At 43.5% G+C, this 17433-nt stretch overlaps 1 protein-coding gene across 2 annotated transcripts; it reads right to left on the reverse strand.

The window, feature by feature from the left end:
- Nucleotides 1-3944: 3944 nt before the first annotated feature.
- Nucleotides 3945-17153, reverse strand: TRAM1 (translocation associated membrane protein 1). 2 transcript variants are annotated; one of them, XM_033155378.1, is made up of 11 exons: nt 16868-17153; nt 13720-13783; nt 12740-12861; nt 12472-12588; nt 12254-12312; nt 11846-11930; nt 10112-10182; nt 8359-8463; nt 7245-7388; nt 5226-5383; nt 3945-4528 (listed from the first exon to the last, which is right to left on the reverse strand). In XM_033155378.1, exons 1-11 carry the CDS (start codon nt 16988-16990, stop codon nt 4455-4457), a joined length of 1122 nt encoding a protein of 373 aa, XP_033011269.1. In that variant the 5' UTR covers nt 16991-17153; the 3' UTR covers nt 3945-4454. The 2 variants fall into 2 exon arrangements, with proteins under 2 accessions (XP_033011269.1, XP_033011270.1); XM_033155379.1 differs by lacking the exon at nt 16868-17153 and adding an exon at nt 15292-15316.
- Between the last annotated feature and the right edge of the window lie 280 nt (nt 17154-17433).

Below are 17433 nucleotides of genomic sequence, written 5' to 3' on the forward strand. Positions count from 1 at the left end.
GCCCCAGTGTTATTCTAACACCATCAACATGCCTCCCTTTTGTACTTTGCATGTTGATTGCAACATCTGGGCTTGATGAGGCAGATGACCCTCACCTGTTCTAAGCCTACTGAGGAATCACACACCTCCTCTCAGAGCTAGCTCCACCTGGCCAGCTGGACTGTGGGCCATTGCCTGCCTCAGCCTCTTAAAGCTCTGGGTCCTGTGTATTGACCTCCTACTCCTCACCATCCTTGTCATCCTGTGAGTACTTCCTTCACTACCCCCTGCTTGCCCTAGTGTGTCCCAGTCCCAGCTACACCCCTCACTGGGATCCTCTTCCTCCTCCATGTCCTGCCAGTTCATGACAGCCCTGATGCTGATATTGTTTACTGTGCATTTAAAAGTAGGTAACTGAATTTTACTTTTAAGCTGCCTTGGTGGGATTTATAGCATGAAATGTGGAATGTAAATAATTGTAGTAATTCTAATATGTAGCCAGAAGTAAGTTCTGCTTACAGAGAGTTCTGAAGACCTTCTGAGCCATTCGGACAAGATCACAGATCCTCCTTCCCTCCCCTCTCAATTTCTGCTGAGATGCTATGTTTCTCTGTTCCTTCCCCTTCCAAGAAAAATTACCAGCTCAGCAGAGAGGGGCTGTAGGACAGAGAAAGGTGGCTAGTGGCTCCTAGCTATTGTGAAATTGCCCACAGGATATCCCAGTCTTCTCCAGGGGAAGCTTCAGCATTCTCAAGAGTGAGAGCTTGCTTACATGTGACTCCTTGTCAACTGGCGGATATAACATGTCACCAAGTGTTGAAGCCCTTATTGAACACTCAAATGTACATTCCAAAAGATGTCCTTTCCCCACATCGCACTCCCAACATATGCCACTGCTCATTTGTACCCAAGGCTGTGCCAAGGCAATCACAATACAAAGGGATAAAGGGGTGAATTTGCCCAAGGGAAGGATCAAAACTCTGTTTTGGCACTTTCTGAAGCCTGCAATCAGATCAGGCTCTCTCTGCATTGCTTGCTACAAAAAGAGTTTCCCTGAAGACATGAGCCATTCAAGGACACTGCTGGAGTCTGCAGCTCTTCACCCATCATTCAGAGAAATGGAAGTGACAGTTGTTGATGTTAATACCAGTTCCACTCCCTTGGCAAACAAGCACCTGCCATCCAGTTGTGCAACACGTTATCAGAGCCGACTTATAACACAAAACTGATTTAAAACTCGCTTCTCCTTTGAGACATTTTCTCGCCTTAAAGATGGAAACTTGCCAGGTTCTGCCGAATATGTGAAGGCAGAAATTGAAAGAAGGCATGCTCTTTAAGCGTTTATTATATATTTATATTTCCAAAGCAGCAATAGCATACCAAATGCTTATTCCCAATCCATCTTGAAAATCTCTTCCAGAAGCTTCATCTGCTATGATCTCCATTTTGTGATATGATAAGGCATTATGCCTTTTTTTTTTTTGGAACTTGTGATGGATGGACCTTGGGTCAGCCTCCTGGGGATCCAGAAAGCAATCAGGGCTAGGTAGAGCGTTATCCAACCAGGAGAGAGTGGGTAGTTAGATTCTGACTTAAACTGTCAGTTAAATAGGCTTGGCTGCAGCCTGGACAAGGCTTAACTGTCAGATAGGGCTCAGATTACAGCCTGGAAAGGTCTTGGTTAGTGGTTACCTAGGCAGGGAAACCCAGTTTCTCTCTCTGAGGGAAAGATTCTTGAAGAGGCTGGGAGTTTTACACAGTAAAGTGAGTGTTTTAAGTGTAGAGAGAGTTTTGACTGAAATAAAATGTTGTGCCACATCAGAGTAGCCATTAAGCCATAGCCCGCATTGTGTTTAAATACAATTCCAGTTTTGTTTACAAAGTGCCTCATCATTACTTTAATTTTCTGATTGAGGGATAAGTGGTCACAGATTTTCCTTCATATTATTAGAAATCCTTGCTACTGGATACGAGGAAACATTACCACATACAGATAATATTAGACCTCACAAGTGTTACTGTTAGGGAGAGCCTAAATTTTAAAGCATCCAAATCTGGTCATGTTACCTCACTCCCATCTTTACTGAAGGAGGTTGCCACAGAAACATTTTCCCAGGTGAGAATATTTGAATCTTTACAATGCTCCACTTTAGGCAGAAAAGGAAATCTTAAAGCAATTAAAATTTAAGCTTCCAGGCAACAAAAATTAGTAAAGTAATCCAGTTACTCCAGGTAAGGAAACATTCAACGAAGACTACTAATTCCAATTGTAATGAAGTGCTATCTTAGGAGCACACTGGTCGCAAGGGAAACAGACCTGGTACGTATGTGGGATGGGTCTTGGATGGGCAAGATGAGGAGCAAAATGCATGGGACTCACATCTTGCATGCATAAGATGCTTGGGAAGGTGGACATTCCAGAAAAAGGAGCCAGCCATTCTATGGGAAGGAGGATTGATGTGCATGATTTGCACTGGTACCAGATCATGTTCAAGATCTTGTCATTAATATATAAAACCCTAAACAACTAGGATCCAGGTTACCTGAAAGACCCCCTGCCCTTGTATAGACTTGTAAGACCAATTAGATCTGGAGAAAATCTAGACCATCTTGTTTCGTGGTGCACCAGAAATAATTTGGTGCTAAATGCCCCAAAGACAGTGAAAATGGTAATTGATTTTAGAAGGCACTCTTCCGTCCTGCTGCCACTTTCCATCCTTGGTAACGTGGTTGTAGTAGTAGAGTCTAAGTTTCTGGGCTCTATAATTTCTCAAAACTTAAATTAGTCAGGCAACATCAATAGTATTATTAAAAAGGTCCACCAGAGGTTGTATTTCCTGCGTCAACTAAGGAAATTTAAATTGCCCCAGGAAGTGTTGATCCAATTTTACAGAGGCATCATTGAAACTGTTCTCTGTAATTCTATTACTGCTTGGTACGGCACAGCCTCCAAGATGGACAAGAAAAGGCTCCAACGAGCAGTAAGAATTGCAGAAAGGGTAATTGGTGCTAGCTTGCCTTCAATAGAGACACACTATGCTACCCGAGATAGGAAGAGAGCAGAGGGAATTGTCGCAGATCCTTTGCATCCCGGTCATCATCTGTTTGATTTACTTCGATCTGGACGTTTTTACAGGACTTTATACACAAAAACGGCCAGGCACAGGAACAGATCCTCTTGGGCACTCTTTTAGTTCCACCACTAAGAATTTGGGAGGCGGGAGAGAATAGCAGCCTGGGAAAGGCTTGTCTCTATGTCAGCCCGAAAACGTGGAATTTCCTCCCTATAGAGGTGCATCTAGCTCCATCGTTAGTCAGCTTCTGACGTATACCAATAATGCATATATTTACCTGGACCTTTAACAGTTTAGGCATTCCCTGTCTTCAGACATTCAACCCAAAGATCTGAGACTTCAGCTGGTGGAGATGGGAGAGCTAATAATGTGTGATGCTCGCTCCTGTCTCAACATGCTTTCATGTGCACACTTGAATATGGCTTGGCAGAACGAGATATGATGCCCTGGTTGGCGTGTAGGCACCAGGAAAAGGGTGTTGTAGCTGCTTTGCTCCTGGTGAGTTTGGCTTAGGGCATTGTCCAAACCTAGTCTTGTGGTTTAGCTTCTCCCTGACAAACCACAAGCCATAAAACAAAACTTGTGGTTAGTCAGGAAAGAGATAAAACCATGAGTCTGGATTTGGATGAGACAAGAAACCAAACTATGACTTAGCTCACCATGGCACAGCAGAAAAACCACCAGGGAAGAGCAGCAAAGCAGCTGTGGTATCTTCACAGGGAGCCTTCAAATTCAGGAATTTGTGAATGTAAACCAGGAGGATGCAAAGTGAGCTGTTCAGCAGCAATCAATATGTACTCGCAGTGTTTTGTCACTGGCTATCTAGACATGCTGATGGAAGTTCTGATGGCAACAAAACTCAGTATACTTGACAAACACAGCAACATTTCAATCAGTCCAACTGTGTTTTAATAAGGGAATTTCTTGAATCATGGTAGAGATTGTCTACAAAGTAACAAGTATTATTTTGGTAGTTTACAAATTCTGTTTGGAACTGTAAAATCAAAATATACACCTAAGTATTAAGAGAATATCTTAAAAAAAGGCATTACTATTTTACTTAAATGTTCAATTTCTCCTTAAACAGGAATTTCATATTGTCTTTTTTGGAATGAACTAGATTCATTACTGTAAAGCTGGAAGGAATGGCAGATTGTATCACTGATTTTTGGCAAGTGGATTCCAATTAACACTCACAACATTTTCAAAGATACTAAAAAAATAATGTGGCCCCCCCTTTTCAGTTTAAAAAGCTGCACAAACGTTATGGTAGCAATAACAAAAAAAGTATTAATTTTATTTTTTTTGTTAACTGTAGGAACTTGGGTGCTGAAGGACTTTCCAAAGTAAAAAGCAGTTCTCTTTGGGGATATTAGTCAATTAACTTAATAAAGTTCTGTTTTAAGAGGATTTTTCTTTCCTGCTGCGAGGCGAGTCTGCTCCATTTGAGGTTAATGTTCCATTTATCCCATTTTCTAAAAATAAGACAATATACATTGTTAAGCTCGTTTCTATGTACCATATCTACAAAGCATTAAAAAAAATATTATTCATTTAGTAGAAAGCCAAACTTAAAGCAATACAAGACTAGCCCCGCTTAATCAGACCAAAGGTCGATTTTGTATAGCATCCCATATCCCACAGCAGCTTTAGAAGAAATGGTAAAATTATGTCCACACAACTTTATATTACAACCAGATTTTCAAAAATAGCATTCACCATACAAGTTAGGTGTGATCACTAACCCAGGGCAGGAAGATAAATGATGAAAAGAGACAAGAGCTCCTTCCAGAGACAGAATACTATAAAAGATGATATGTGTGACACACCCACACCATACATTTAAAGCATTCTTTCACCCACTTTTCACAGTCATGGCTTCCTCCAAAGAACCATGGGAGCCATAGTTTTGTAAAGGGTGCCGAGAGTCGTTAGGAGAACATTAACAAATGGCAGTTCCCAGGATTCTTTGTGGGAAGCCAATTTTATCTCCCGATGAATCTGTCTCGCCAATATTTGGTTATGTAAGAAATTAGTACCGCTGCCCTTGAATTCAGGGAACGTGGTATTGGCTTAAGCGTCACTGGCAACGAGGTTCCTCAGTGCCTTGTGGAACTTGTTTCATTTCCCCCTCCACCAAAAGTGTACAGGGCAAAGGACTGAAATACAAACCTCTTTCTTTTTTGGAAGGCTTGCTTTTAGTTGTTGCAAACTTCTTTTTCACTGGTTGGGGAGGTGAAGAATGTTCTCTCCACCTTCTCAGCTGGAAATTGATGAACTTCCACATCATAAAGGCCTGTGTGAAACAGATAGATGCCAGTACGCTGATTCTACAAAGAGAAGACATATTACTAGGATTCCTGAAGATCCAGAAATGACAAGCATAAGGAAAACTGTTCCCACTGGGCAGGATGTTTCTTAGTAATTTATCAAGCCTTTTATTTCCTTGTTATCTAGGAAAGTATATAAAAAGCCCAAAGAGATTAGGTTTAATGGAAGCATAGCAAAGCTTCAGGAATTTAACAAGGTAATAACACAATAGGAATGCATAGACCGAAAAGCATGTTCTGAAATTGGCAAATTCTCTCGTTCCCATGCAATAACTAAACTACACTTGGCTGTGAGTCCTAGAAGACCTGTTCTCTGCCTTGCAGGCCTTTTCCCACTTGGCATGGGAGGGCAAGGCCCTGACTGACTCCAGCTACAAAAGCTGAGGCTGCTGAACAGACTCTTGGTCCCGGGTTTTGTCTGTGGGGTTTTGTTGTGAGCTGCCCAGATCATGGTTTGAACTGTGCAAAGGCAACATACAAATAAAATTTATGTATGTATTATGTCAAAGTAGATAACATCCAAATCTCTAACCAGGAGGGCGACACTTTTTGCATTCTGAGGGCAACATCTCCCTGTACATTTTGTACTTTGATCTGGATGAAGATATTTCACACTTAGTTATCAGTGACATACACTATGTGGCTAGGTAAACAGCAGCCCATATTCTGCAGCTCACTGAAACAACATCCTTCCAGGAACTATAAATATAGTCACTGTACTGTGTAACTAGAAGCTGAAATTCATATTGAAACTGAGCCAAAATTCTTTGTGGAATGGTTTCGACACTTTCTTGGGTCATCACAGATAGACCCTAAACATCTACCCTCAATGTGAAGGAGTGGCACCAACAACAACATCAGGTGGTCAACATGCTCAAGTGTTCAAATTTAAGAAGGAATTATGCTTGAACTACAAAAAGAAACTTAATTCTGAAAAGGCAGGTGGTGCACACCATACATTTTTAACAGCATGTTTTACATCACATTTTATTTTGCAAAACATGTACACAAGGACAGTTCTTATTTACTATTTTTATAGTTATACATCTCAGCTAATTACCTGAATTGACCCTTAACATACCCTAATCCTGCATAGAGAAAGGTAATTTTCATCTGCTTTACTATTTTAACTTTTGTATGTTTTAAAGAATGGTTGTGAATTTTTCTTGATTTCTATTTTTTATCTTTTTGTAAACCACTTTGAGGTTTTTTTAAATAACAAAGCTTAATTACGATAATAATAATTATAATAATATAAAGCCCATGAATTAAAAATAACTTTTTGACAGGAGCCAAATATGACCCTCCAGACCTCTGTACCCTGTCTTTGGGACACCCCTCCATCTTTCACAAACAACACTGCCCTGTGTCCTCTTCATTTTTGCCTAGCTGGCACGTGTCCCTAAACTATGAAAACAATTCTTGTTTGCCTTGACAGAGGGTGAGAGATGGGGCAGATGGGGCATAGAACACACAAATTAAGAGCCTCAGCCATGGCCCCACCCACTTGTGGCTCTAGCCCCACCCACTTTTTGCATCTCACCCTGCCCACCAATGGAATGCAGCTTCTGGAAGGCTTCCCATCCAACCTTCCCCTGGTTTATGCAAATGCTGATTAACAGGGAATTGTACAAGTTCTAGGTAAAGCCAGTTCATACAGAAGCAGACTACTCAAAGAAGTCTCATTCACATGAAGCTAAAGCACCACAAAAGCATGGAGAAAGAAGCCTGCCAGCTGTTCACTGGATGCAGCCTCTCCTTTCAAACATAAGCCCACCAGATGCTTTTAGGAAAGTGGTCCCCAAACAACTCATGAAGTTTCACTGCCTCTAACTATGAAGCTGTGCCTGTTGTCTCATACCTGATGGGCAGCACATTAAAGTTTCCAGTACTAAAATCCAATGTCTGGTCCTCTGCTCTAGCAAGGCCAAATCCAACAGTAAGGACGGAAAGAATCAGGGTCAGAAGTCTTCCCAATACAAAAAGGATGGCCCAGATTGAAAACCTAGAGGGAAGAGACCAGGTATGAACATATTATTACGGCACCTCAGTAGAATTCCACACATCCATTGTACTACTTACAGCAATTATTTCAGAGGCAGATACGATTAACATACGTATTGAATATTAAGGTGTCATGGGCCAAAAGTACTTGATTTCACACATACATTTTAGAACACCATTAAGCTAGAACACTGTCCCTTCTCACACACCCAGGAAGGCATTCTAGAGGATACAATGTGGTGGGGCTCTTCTGACATACTTCTTCCATCTCTGAGGGCTCAGAAAAATGTGTGAAGCCACCTAAGCTTCAAATAGCTTCTACATTAAGGAATTGTTCAATGTGGATATATATCTATAAACAGGCCGGTCAAGTCCTTTCTTCAAAACTAACGAAGCTATTCTAGGTGGGGGCAGTTTTTGTATGTGCATCTGAATGCACACTGATCTCAAGAAGTAATTGGCAACTATTTTGTGCATAGGAATTTTGTGGTTGTACTGAAGGTAATGAAGGCTTTGTAACTGAACAGCAAGTTGTCTTTATGCCAGAGGGGAAAGGAAGGAATATATCTGGCTAAGCTGCACTGATCCTTGATGGCAGGAGGTGGCGAGATCAAGGGAGTCAGAAGTGCCTGGAACATGGTGTCAGAAGTGAAGAAAATATAAGAGAAAGAGTAGAGGGGTGCACCTGACCAAGAGCTACACAGGTAAGTCAGGCCAAGGTTTGTGTACCTGAAGTAATCAGCCAGATATTTGCTTGCAGACTTCAATTTTTATCTTAAACAGAGAACTTAACAAAACTATCCCTATTATTATTATTATTATTATTATTATTAGGTGTTCTTTTAATGTAAAAAAGAACAGGGAGCATTTGCTGAAGCAGCCCAATGTTAACTGTACATGTTCAAGCATTAATTAGAAGTTGTATTTCCAGACATATTTTTAAAGCTTGGAAGTTACCGTAAAGTACTTACCCTTTCTGATATTTTTCGTCACTGAAGTAAAACAGTCTGGAGATGTGGAACAGAAACTCCACAAAGTAATGTAGCACAAGAAGAACAAGGCCAAGGTGGGTCAAACTGTAAGAACAAAAATGAAAGGAAAGAAGTTTCTAGTTGGTAAAGGGACAAAAGGTCTTTGATTAAACCCACTCACTTGGCATTAAAGGTAAAGGGTAAAGGGCCCCCCTGAACATTAGGTCCAGTTGCGGACGACACTGGGTTGTGGCGTTCATCTCGCTTTATTAGCCGAGGGAGCCGGCGTACAGCTTCTGGGTCATGTGGCCAGCATGACTAAGCCACTTCTGGCGAACCAGAGCAGCACACGGAAATGCCGTTTACCTTCCCGCTGGAGCGGTACCTATTTATCTACTTGCACTTTGACATGCTTTTGAACTGCTAGGTTGGCAGGAGCAAGGACCAAGCAATGGGAGCTCACCCCATCACTGGGATTCGAACTACCGATCTTCTGATCGGCAAGCCCTAGGCTCTGTGGTTTAACCCACAGCGCCACCTGCGTCCCATTTGGCATTACATTAATTAAATTTGGCACAAGAATTCAGGGCTCAATGACAGTTTCCTATGTCCGAAAAGGCCCAGGAATATACACACACGTTCTGTAGCAGTATAGATCCCTCAGTGATGGAGATCATCAGAATGAAAATCTGATGCATGCCTCTTTGTTCCCTAGCCATTCAAGGCACAGTTCATAGGTGTGAAGGATAGGTTCGCTCAGTTGTGGTGCCAGTTACAGAACACCTTCCTGATAGAAGCCCATCTGGCTCTGCCTTTAAACCCTTACTCAAATCTTTAAAACAATGAGAACATAACTTGATGTCCTTGATGGCAACTGTTCTGAATTCTCCTGGTCTTTGCACTTTGACTGCTTTATTGATTTTAATGTTTTTATTGGTGATTTTAAATTGATTACCTGCTGAAGCAACACTGGATATAAATAAAAATACATATATGTATATCTTGATGTTTCAAAATTTAAATACATGCTTTTCAAGCAGGCAAGGAAATTTGTAAAAATACACTGCCATTAGACATTCAACTTGAAAACTGAGCATTCAAAGTGAACTATGGGCTTACTGCAGCATTCCAGTGAATGTGAAGTTCAAGCAACTGCTTGACCCCCCATACTCAATTTCAAAGGCAGGGGAGAAATGCAAAATATATATAGTAATCTACTTTGGATATTGAAATAAAGTTGCTGTGTGCATTCAAGATAAATCCAACAGTTCAGGTACGAGCTTGTCTCCTGCAGTCTGGTCAGGGAAAGATGGAATAAATGAGTTATTGCAGAAAAAACACCTAGTGGACTTCTACAGTGGTGCCCCGCTAGACGAAAATAATTCGTTCTACGAATCTTTTCGTCTAGCGGTTTTTTCATCTAGCGAAGCGGCAATGTAAACCACGGTTTTCGCTAGACGAAAATTCGTCTTGCGAGGCAGCCCCATAGACTTTTTCGTCTTGCGGGGCAGCCTCCCGCTAGACGAATGCCTTCGTCTAGCGAGTTTTTCATCTAGCGAGGCATTCGTCTAGCGGGGCACCACTGTACAGTCATTTTACAGGGTACAATGTAAGGTATGTTGGATTGCAGTATCTGACACTTGATACAGTGTTTCACCATCAAATTAGTTATTTAGTTATTTATTATTGAATTTAACCCCCCCCATCCCCTCTAAAGGGCTCTGTATGGCAGCAAAACAAGCAAGTCACTTACTTTAACAGATAAGCTCCAGCGATATGGAAAAGATAGAGTCCAATGTAAACAAGCTGGCGAGGAATGTCTTCCTATGAAAAAGCCACAGCTTGTATCAATTCTGCAGGGAGTTCTCATAACTTAAATACATTCACCAGTTTCTGGCCATTACCCAATCTGAACAACCATTTCTTGTCTTATACTATTCTGTTTCTAACAGCTGGTCCTGGAGTTTGTTAGTGCCCTGAAATCTTACTCAAATCTTTAAAATAAATGTTCTGCTTGATTTATTTCACGAATGCTTAAAAGACATACAAACATGTTTCTATTTGTGCAAAAATAAAAGAATAAATGTAGAACATTTGCATGGTAGTAAGATTTCTACAATATGCAATCCTCAGTTCCCCACGTCTAGGTTTCAAATTGCAACAGGCCAGAAACTTTGCCACCTAAAAAGTAATAAATGTACTAGTGCTGCTCCAACTATTCCCTGGATGTTGCAACACTACTCTTGGTCCAATGGTAAAAACCACACACTGATATATTGTGGTCATACAGTACCTTATTCACTGTTTGCTAACCTGCCATCTTTCAGAACATAATAACCAAATTACTCTTATTATCATTCAAACCATGAACTGTTCAACCAAGCAGAAAATTAATTTTTGTTAGCAGGAAATGAGAAAGATCTCACTGTATTTGCCCTGGTAGCTGCTAATAAGGCTGATTACAATGCTGAAAGTTGTAAATGTTTATACCACGCAGCTGTTCTGCATCGAGATCATCATAAACCAGAGCTGACAGCTAATGCAATATGCAGAGAGGGGAAAATGACTGCGGTTACTTTAAAAAAGGAAATGAAAGCTTCAGATGTCCTCTTCATGACTATGCTGGAGGATGGGTGTGTGCTGCTGCTGCCGCCCGTACAGGCTAAACCTTGGTTCTGTGCTGGGTCTCACCCTCACCATTTTGGAGTTTAGCAAGGCAGCGACACAGCCTTCAAAGGTTTGCAGTTCAGCAACTAACCAGATTTTTCCGTGTACAAGACGCACCCATGCATAAGACGCCCCCTACTTTTGGGGACCCCAAATTTAGAAAATGGGCATATGTACTATCTGTGTGTAAGACGCTCCCAGATTTTTTTAAACCTTATTTTAAAGTAAAAAACAACAACTAGTCTTATACGTGGAAAAGTATGTTAGGTTTCCCTAACATACTTAGTGTTCCTAACTAACAAGAGACTCCTAGGCATGTCTCTTCACTTGTCCCACTAAGTTCATTGGCACTTATTCCTAGATAAATGTGTATAGCAGTAAGGAAACTTTGGCTCTCTAGATGCTGCTGAACTCCCATTAGCCCTAGCAAACATGGCCAAAGGTTTTCAACACCTGCTGTATAGGGTTCCAGCCTAATCATTAGAAATACAGGGTGATTCATAATGAAGTATGCAGTTTCTATTCGCTATAAATGGAAACTGTATACTTCAGTATGAATCACCCTGTATATCCAGGTAAAAGCAAAGTCCCTTGGAAAAGTAACTCACAGAAATCTTCTCTACCTCTCAGAATACCCAAGTACAGTGCGGGAGAATGCTACAAATGTTGACAGTAAGATATACAGAACTAGGCAACAAGCTTCCTTAAAGCATTGCCGCGAGCAAAGAGTTTGCTTTTAGAAGAATTTACTTTCCCCCCCCTACCAGCTAATTAACACACACACACAGGCTTCTGAACATGAAACTAAAGGTGGACTTACTTTTTTTGTCTTCTGGAAATAGAGTTCTGGAAAAGCATGCAACCAGTATGCCAGTTGGGAGATGTAAAAAAATTTCATTTGGAACCTACAATACAGCATGGAAAAGGTCAAAGATATTGAAATGGCTCTTGAATAAGACCTTGTTTAAATTAGGTGTTACAATCGAGTCATATCTGAAATGTTTTCTATGGAGATTAAGAACTAATAGTAGGATGGAAACTACCAATCACACATTCATGAAAGAACAACATGCTTGGAATTGGCAACAGAAGACCAGGAGAGCAGGCTTTTGTTTGAAGAAAAGAACTTGAAATACCTGCAAGCAAGTTGCTGGTTGATTTAACACCCTGGGACAAGTTAAAGAAACTATATAACACATGCCCCACCCCACAGGTCTGAAAAACTCACGGCAATGATGTATGTGGATAGTCCCGCCAGAGTGATGTTGGGTCAGCTACGTAATTCTCCTGAAAATAAGAAATAAACATGTCAAATGCCCTTTATGACTAAGACTAAATTGTAACTACATGTCTATGGAGACATTAGTCCCATTTGAGATCAAGGGGGTTCAATCCCACTAAGTGATACAGAATTGAAGCTCAAGTATGTACAAGTGAGATACTCACAGAGACAAGAATGCTTGTTCCCCAGACACAGGAGAAAAGGTAGAACGCACTGAGTTGTCCAGATTCATTGAACTTGCTGTGCTTTGTTTTGGAAAAGTGCATTCGCCTGTTAATTTTCTAAAAGAAAAGGAATCCGTGTTATTGATCTGCATAACAGTTTTCATAAGAACCTATCTGTCATGCGAAGCTAAATCCAAGACTCACGTTGACAACACACCCAATCAAATACCACTGTAGCAATACTCAATATTGTCCTGACGATACTTACATCTAACACATATTCTTGAATGATAGCATGTATGATTATTGCAACCAGCATGTAGAAGAAAACCGTAGCCAAATCTTTGATGCCATAGTGATACAATGTGACTGTTTCTGTAGATTGTTTCTCTAAGAGAAGAAAAGACAGCAACATTAAATATACACTTATTATACCAACCCGCTCCTAATTTGAAATTGGAACTGAAGAAATTAAAGAGTTATTTCAAGTTTAATGCAAGGACTAGTTTGTTATTTACTTCTCCACTAACACAGCATTAGTTAATGCAAGTAAAAGTCTAAATTACAATATATGCAGTATGTTAAAATGTTGGAACAAATCATGCCTGTATTATTTCAGTCACCAGGTTCAAAATCTTATTTATCTTTAAGAGCAGCACAACAAGGAAAACTTATGTTTCCACCCAGAGCTAAGCTCATATTGACAATTGGCAGGGTAAGACAATGCAAAACTGTGGTTTGGTGCTAGATTAACAAGGGACGCAGGACCCTTGCATTTGTGTGCCCCTCTTCCTTTAGCATTCATGAGTCCCTCCCTGGGTTTGTGGTTTCTGATCCATTGTTTCTGATTCTTGTTTGCAGGGAGTAAGTGTATACCTTGTTGCTGGAGGAAAGGCAAACTATGATTTGCTGCAAATCAGGAAGGAAGGGATGAAATAATGATATGTGATGAGTGGGGAAGGGAGGGTAAATTCTACAGCTTTTCAAGACTCATACATGTTGCACCAAGCCATGGCTTGGTGATACATCCAAACTAGCCTATATGTCACAAAGCAAACATCATTACTAGTGAACTGACGCGGAAAAATTGTGCTGATGTTTCTCATTTTTCGGCTGTTCCACTAGTACAGTGTTCTAGTGTAGCAAGTTTTAGGACTAGCCTATTAGATGATACGGCAATATATTAGCAGTGAATCAGTACTCCTTTTCCACCTAGGACAAATGCATAAATATTTTTTAGAGGTTTACCTGTGGCAGGAATGGTAACATTGTACTGAAGTGTAACAAAGACAACAGCTGCTTTTGCTGTAACCTGAAATGAAACAAACCCCAATTAAATAAAATTATTTCCGCAAAGAACACACCAAGGATGAAATTCTAAACATAGTAACAAGCACAACCCTAACTCTGTCTACTCAGAAAAAAAGAAAATAACATTATTGTTACAATTATTATTTATTTGTGTAGCTGACGCCATTATGAAAGAAACGACATCAAACTAGAACATTGGGTCACAGAAGGCTGGTCGTTTCCACAATTCTTTACTATTTCAACAATACACCCAGTAACTCAGGATTACCAATAAAATCCACAGATATTTCAGTCCCCCACCCCAATCTTCTAGCCCATACATTCCTATTGTTGGATGTTGTCTATATGCAAGCCTATCCAGGCTTGACACAGTGGCCCAGATGAATGGCTGCTACTGCTGCTACTACTACTACTACTAATATATTTATAAATATACCCCGCCCACCTGTCTGGGTTTCCCCAGCCACTCTGGGCAGCTTCCAACACCATATTAAAATACAATAGTCTTTCAGATATTAAAAGCTTCCCTAAACAGGGCTGCCTTCAGATGTCTTCTAAAAGTCTAGTAGTTGTTTTTTTCCTTTGACATCTGGTAGGAGAGTGTTCCACAGGGTGGGTGCCACTACCGAGAAGGCCCTCTGCCTGGTTCCCTGTAGCTTTGCTTCTCGTAGTGAGGAAACCGCCAGAAGGCCCTTGGTACTGGACCTTGGTATCCGGGCTGAACGATGGGGGTGGAGACGCTCCTTCAGGTATACTGGACCAAGGCTGTTTAGGGCTTTAAAGGTCAGCACCAACACTTGTGGCTGTCCAAATAACTCAAGCAAATGCACTGTTGAGAACACATAACTGCACATGCCACTTTTAAAACAGCTGTTCCCAACAAAAATTGCCTCAGGACATCACTTATGGACAAGCTGGTATGGAAAGGACAGAAACTGCTGCAATCTTTAGCTTCAAGAAAGAAAAATGCTAGACACATTACTATTTACCAATGTAATGCATGGAAAACCAACGACAACTATTTTAGAAAGGTGTTTGCATACATGCTGTTCAGATAAAGTTAAGCTCCTATGTGTCATTCTAATTCTCCTTATAAAAGTACATCTGCTCCTCATGCTACTTTCCTCCAAAGTGTCATCAGAACTAGGAGCAGCAGTTTCTGAAGCAGGTTTTCAACAGAGCCTTAAAGTTACAGTAAGTAAGTAAAACTTTAATATGGTCAAAGACCAGCAGAAGCCTTAAAGTTATATCACTCAAATACTTTACAAAGAAGCACTCCCATTTAAAACTGCTCTGGAGCAAGTCACTGGACTGCTTAAGTCTTCCATACCCTCATTCCTAAGCTCGGGGGGCTAGTAAGTTCAGTTTCATGTTTTATTGCTGTATGCTTTAATATGTTTTTTTTTAATGATATATAAATATTTTTAGAAGTCTGTTCTTTAACTATTTCAAGGACAGCTTCTGCTTCCCAGGTTCTAACCCAGAGCCATGGCATGCACATGCACACACCTTGACACGTGTCGCATCCCCTATCTGGAGGGGCGCCAGGCAACCCCATCTGGCTAAGGCCAACGACTGCAAGCGACCGCCACGCTCGGAAGGCGGGCCGTGGGGCTCTCTTTATGTACACGTCACCGTCCAGCTCACCTTCCCTGGAGCCGAGAGGAGGGGAGGAGCCGCTTCCCGCAGCGCCTCATGGGGCTTGTAGTTCTGCCCGTTGCACACAAAGGACTGCGCGCCCTCTCCCCTCCCCTTAGCCCAGGCAGCCGGAGCCAAATCTCTCTCTACGCGCTCCCCGCTCCACACCCCCTGCCAGCACCTCCCGTCTCCAAAAACGTAGTGTCTCCCCGCCCTCCCCATAGTGCTCTAGCTCCGAGTGCCACGTAACCTTGCCGAGACCAGGAACTACTCAGCAGGCAGCCAGGCAAGCGCACAACCCGGTCAGAGAGGCGTGCACGGCGGAGGCTCTTTCGCCACCCCGCCGTACACTCCGAAAACCCCGTTTACACTGCGGCGGTCGCTCCGCTTCGGAAACACTGGAGGCAGTAAAGGCAATGGGGGCTGTGCCTACTTCCCCTCTCCGACAGCGGGATGCTATGTGCAGGCTTACTCAGGAGTAAGCCCCACTGTGCTCCGTGTGGCTTACTCCCTGGTTTAGGATGCTCAGCGCTGCAGGTCTGCATTTCAGCAAGACGGAGCTGAAGTGGGTGTGTAGCACACTCGGCTCCCCAAAAGGGTGTGGGGGCGCGCGTCTTGGAGAAACGCGCGTGTATATGGTGGCGGGGGAGCATGAGAGACAGATGTCAGGCCTAGCAGACTTTGAGGACGGAGACAGCCACATCTGCAGGGGAAGGACGGCTGCTCCTGCTCGCAGGATGATGCACCGCTCGGGCTACCTACCAGCTGCTCCTCCGCGCAAACCCACAACAGCAACTGCTGACGCGGACACAAGGCGCACCCGCCTGCCTCCCTCGTGCCCCCCCCCCGCGCCGCGCCCCCCTTGACACAAGGACCTGCTGACTTCCTACCACCCCACACTCTCCGTCTGCCAAGGCGAAAGGCTCGAGGAAGGACGGAAAAGCCTGCCAGATGTTTACCGGGGCTGGGTGGAGGAAGCCGCTGCCTTAATCACACAACTCCCGTGTCCTCTCCCCCTCCACCACCCACGCCACGCAGGATCCTGGTGCTTTCTAAGACCCACACAGCGCTGGGCAGGTTTGCGGTCAGGGGGGAACTCCAGCTCCCCACGACAATGTTCCTGGCAGCATTTGGACGGGGATGAATGGGTTTGTGGATGTACGTATACACTTAGTATACACAAAATCGCCACACCACTCCCCTCCTTTCTCTCTTTACACCCCTCCCCCCCCCACGTACAACTGAAAGGGAAAGAGGAAGCGGGAGTGATCAAGCACTGCTTGCGGCGACTGCACTTGTCCCTGTTGGAAACCAGTCTCTTCCCCACCCCGGACCTCGCTTCCTAACAAGGCGCCCGCTTGACCGTAGGAAGGAGCCAGCTTCCCTCCCGCCTTCCCCCATCCCTCCTGGGGGCCCTGGTTGTCCTCCTTCCTCCCCGCCCGCTCACCTCGAACATGAGCCCCAGCAGGAAGACCATGGCCATGCAGGAGACAATGTCCGCGTGGTTCTGCACGACGAACTCGTGGCTGAGCACGGGAGGGTTCTTGCTGCTCTTCTTGCGGATCGCCATGGCGGGCAGAGCGCAGCGCGGCCACCACCAGCCCTTCCTTCCTCGGCCCCCTGCTCCAGCCGCCGCCGCTAGCCTATAACGTAGCCCAGCCCCGCTCGCGCTCTCTGCGGCGGGGCCCCGAGGAAGGGGAGGACGCCCAGGCAGCCGCTCCGCCCAACTTCGCCTCCTCCTCCTCCTCCTCCTCGGCTCCCTGCCCCTCCCCCCGCCGCCGCCGCCTTCCGAGTCTCCAGCAGCCCAGCATTCGAAACCGCGACTCGTCGCTTCCTATCTCTCCCCCCGCAGAGAAGGAGGCCCCGGCTCCATACCGGGAGGCGGCGGGAACCTGCGAGAGCGCCACCTTCCGCTCCGGAGGCCCCAGATCCGGAACTGGACGTGGATTGGGTTAACGAGACGGCGAAGTGGGAGGTTGGGCCCCTACCCGCCCCTTTTGGAAAGGGCACCCG

Source organism: Lacerta agilis, chromosome 7 (genome assembly GCF_009819535.1).
Source record: "Lacerta agilis isolate rLacAgi1 chromosome 7, rLacAgi1.pri, whole genome shotgun sequence".
NCBI lineage: Eukaryota > Metazoa > Chordata > Lepidosauria > Squamata > Lacertidae > Lacerta > Lacerta agilis.

Coding starts and splice junctions, on each gene's coding strand:
- TRAM1 (XM_033155378.1), bottom strand. CDS start 16,990: ATGGCGATCCGCAAGAAGAGCAGCAAGAACCCTCCCGTGCTCAGCCAC. Junction 10,183..11,845: donor ATTTCCAGAAGACAAAAAAA/GTAAGTCCACCT, acceptor GCTTTTTCATAG/GAAGACATTCCTCGCCAGCT. Junction 5,384..7,244: donor TTTAATGTGCTGCCCATCAG/GTATGAGACAAC, acceptor TTCTCTTTGTAG/AATCAGCGTACTGGCATCTA.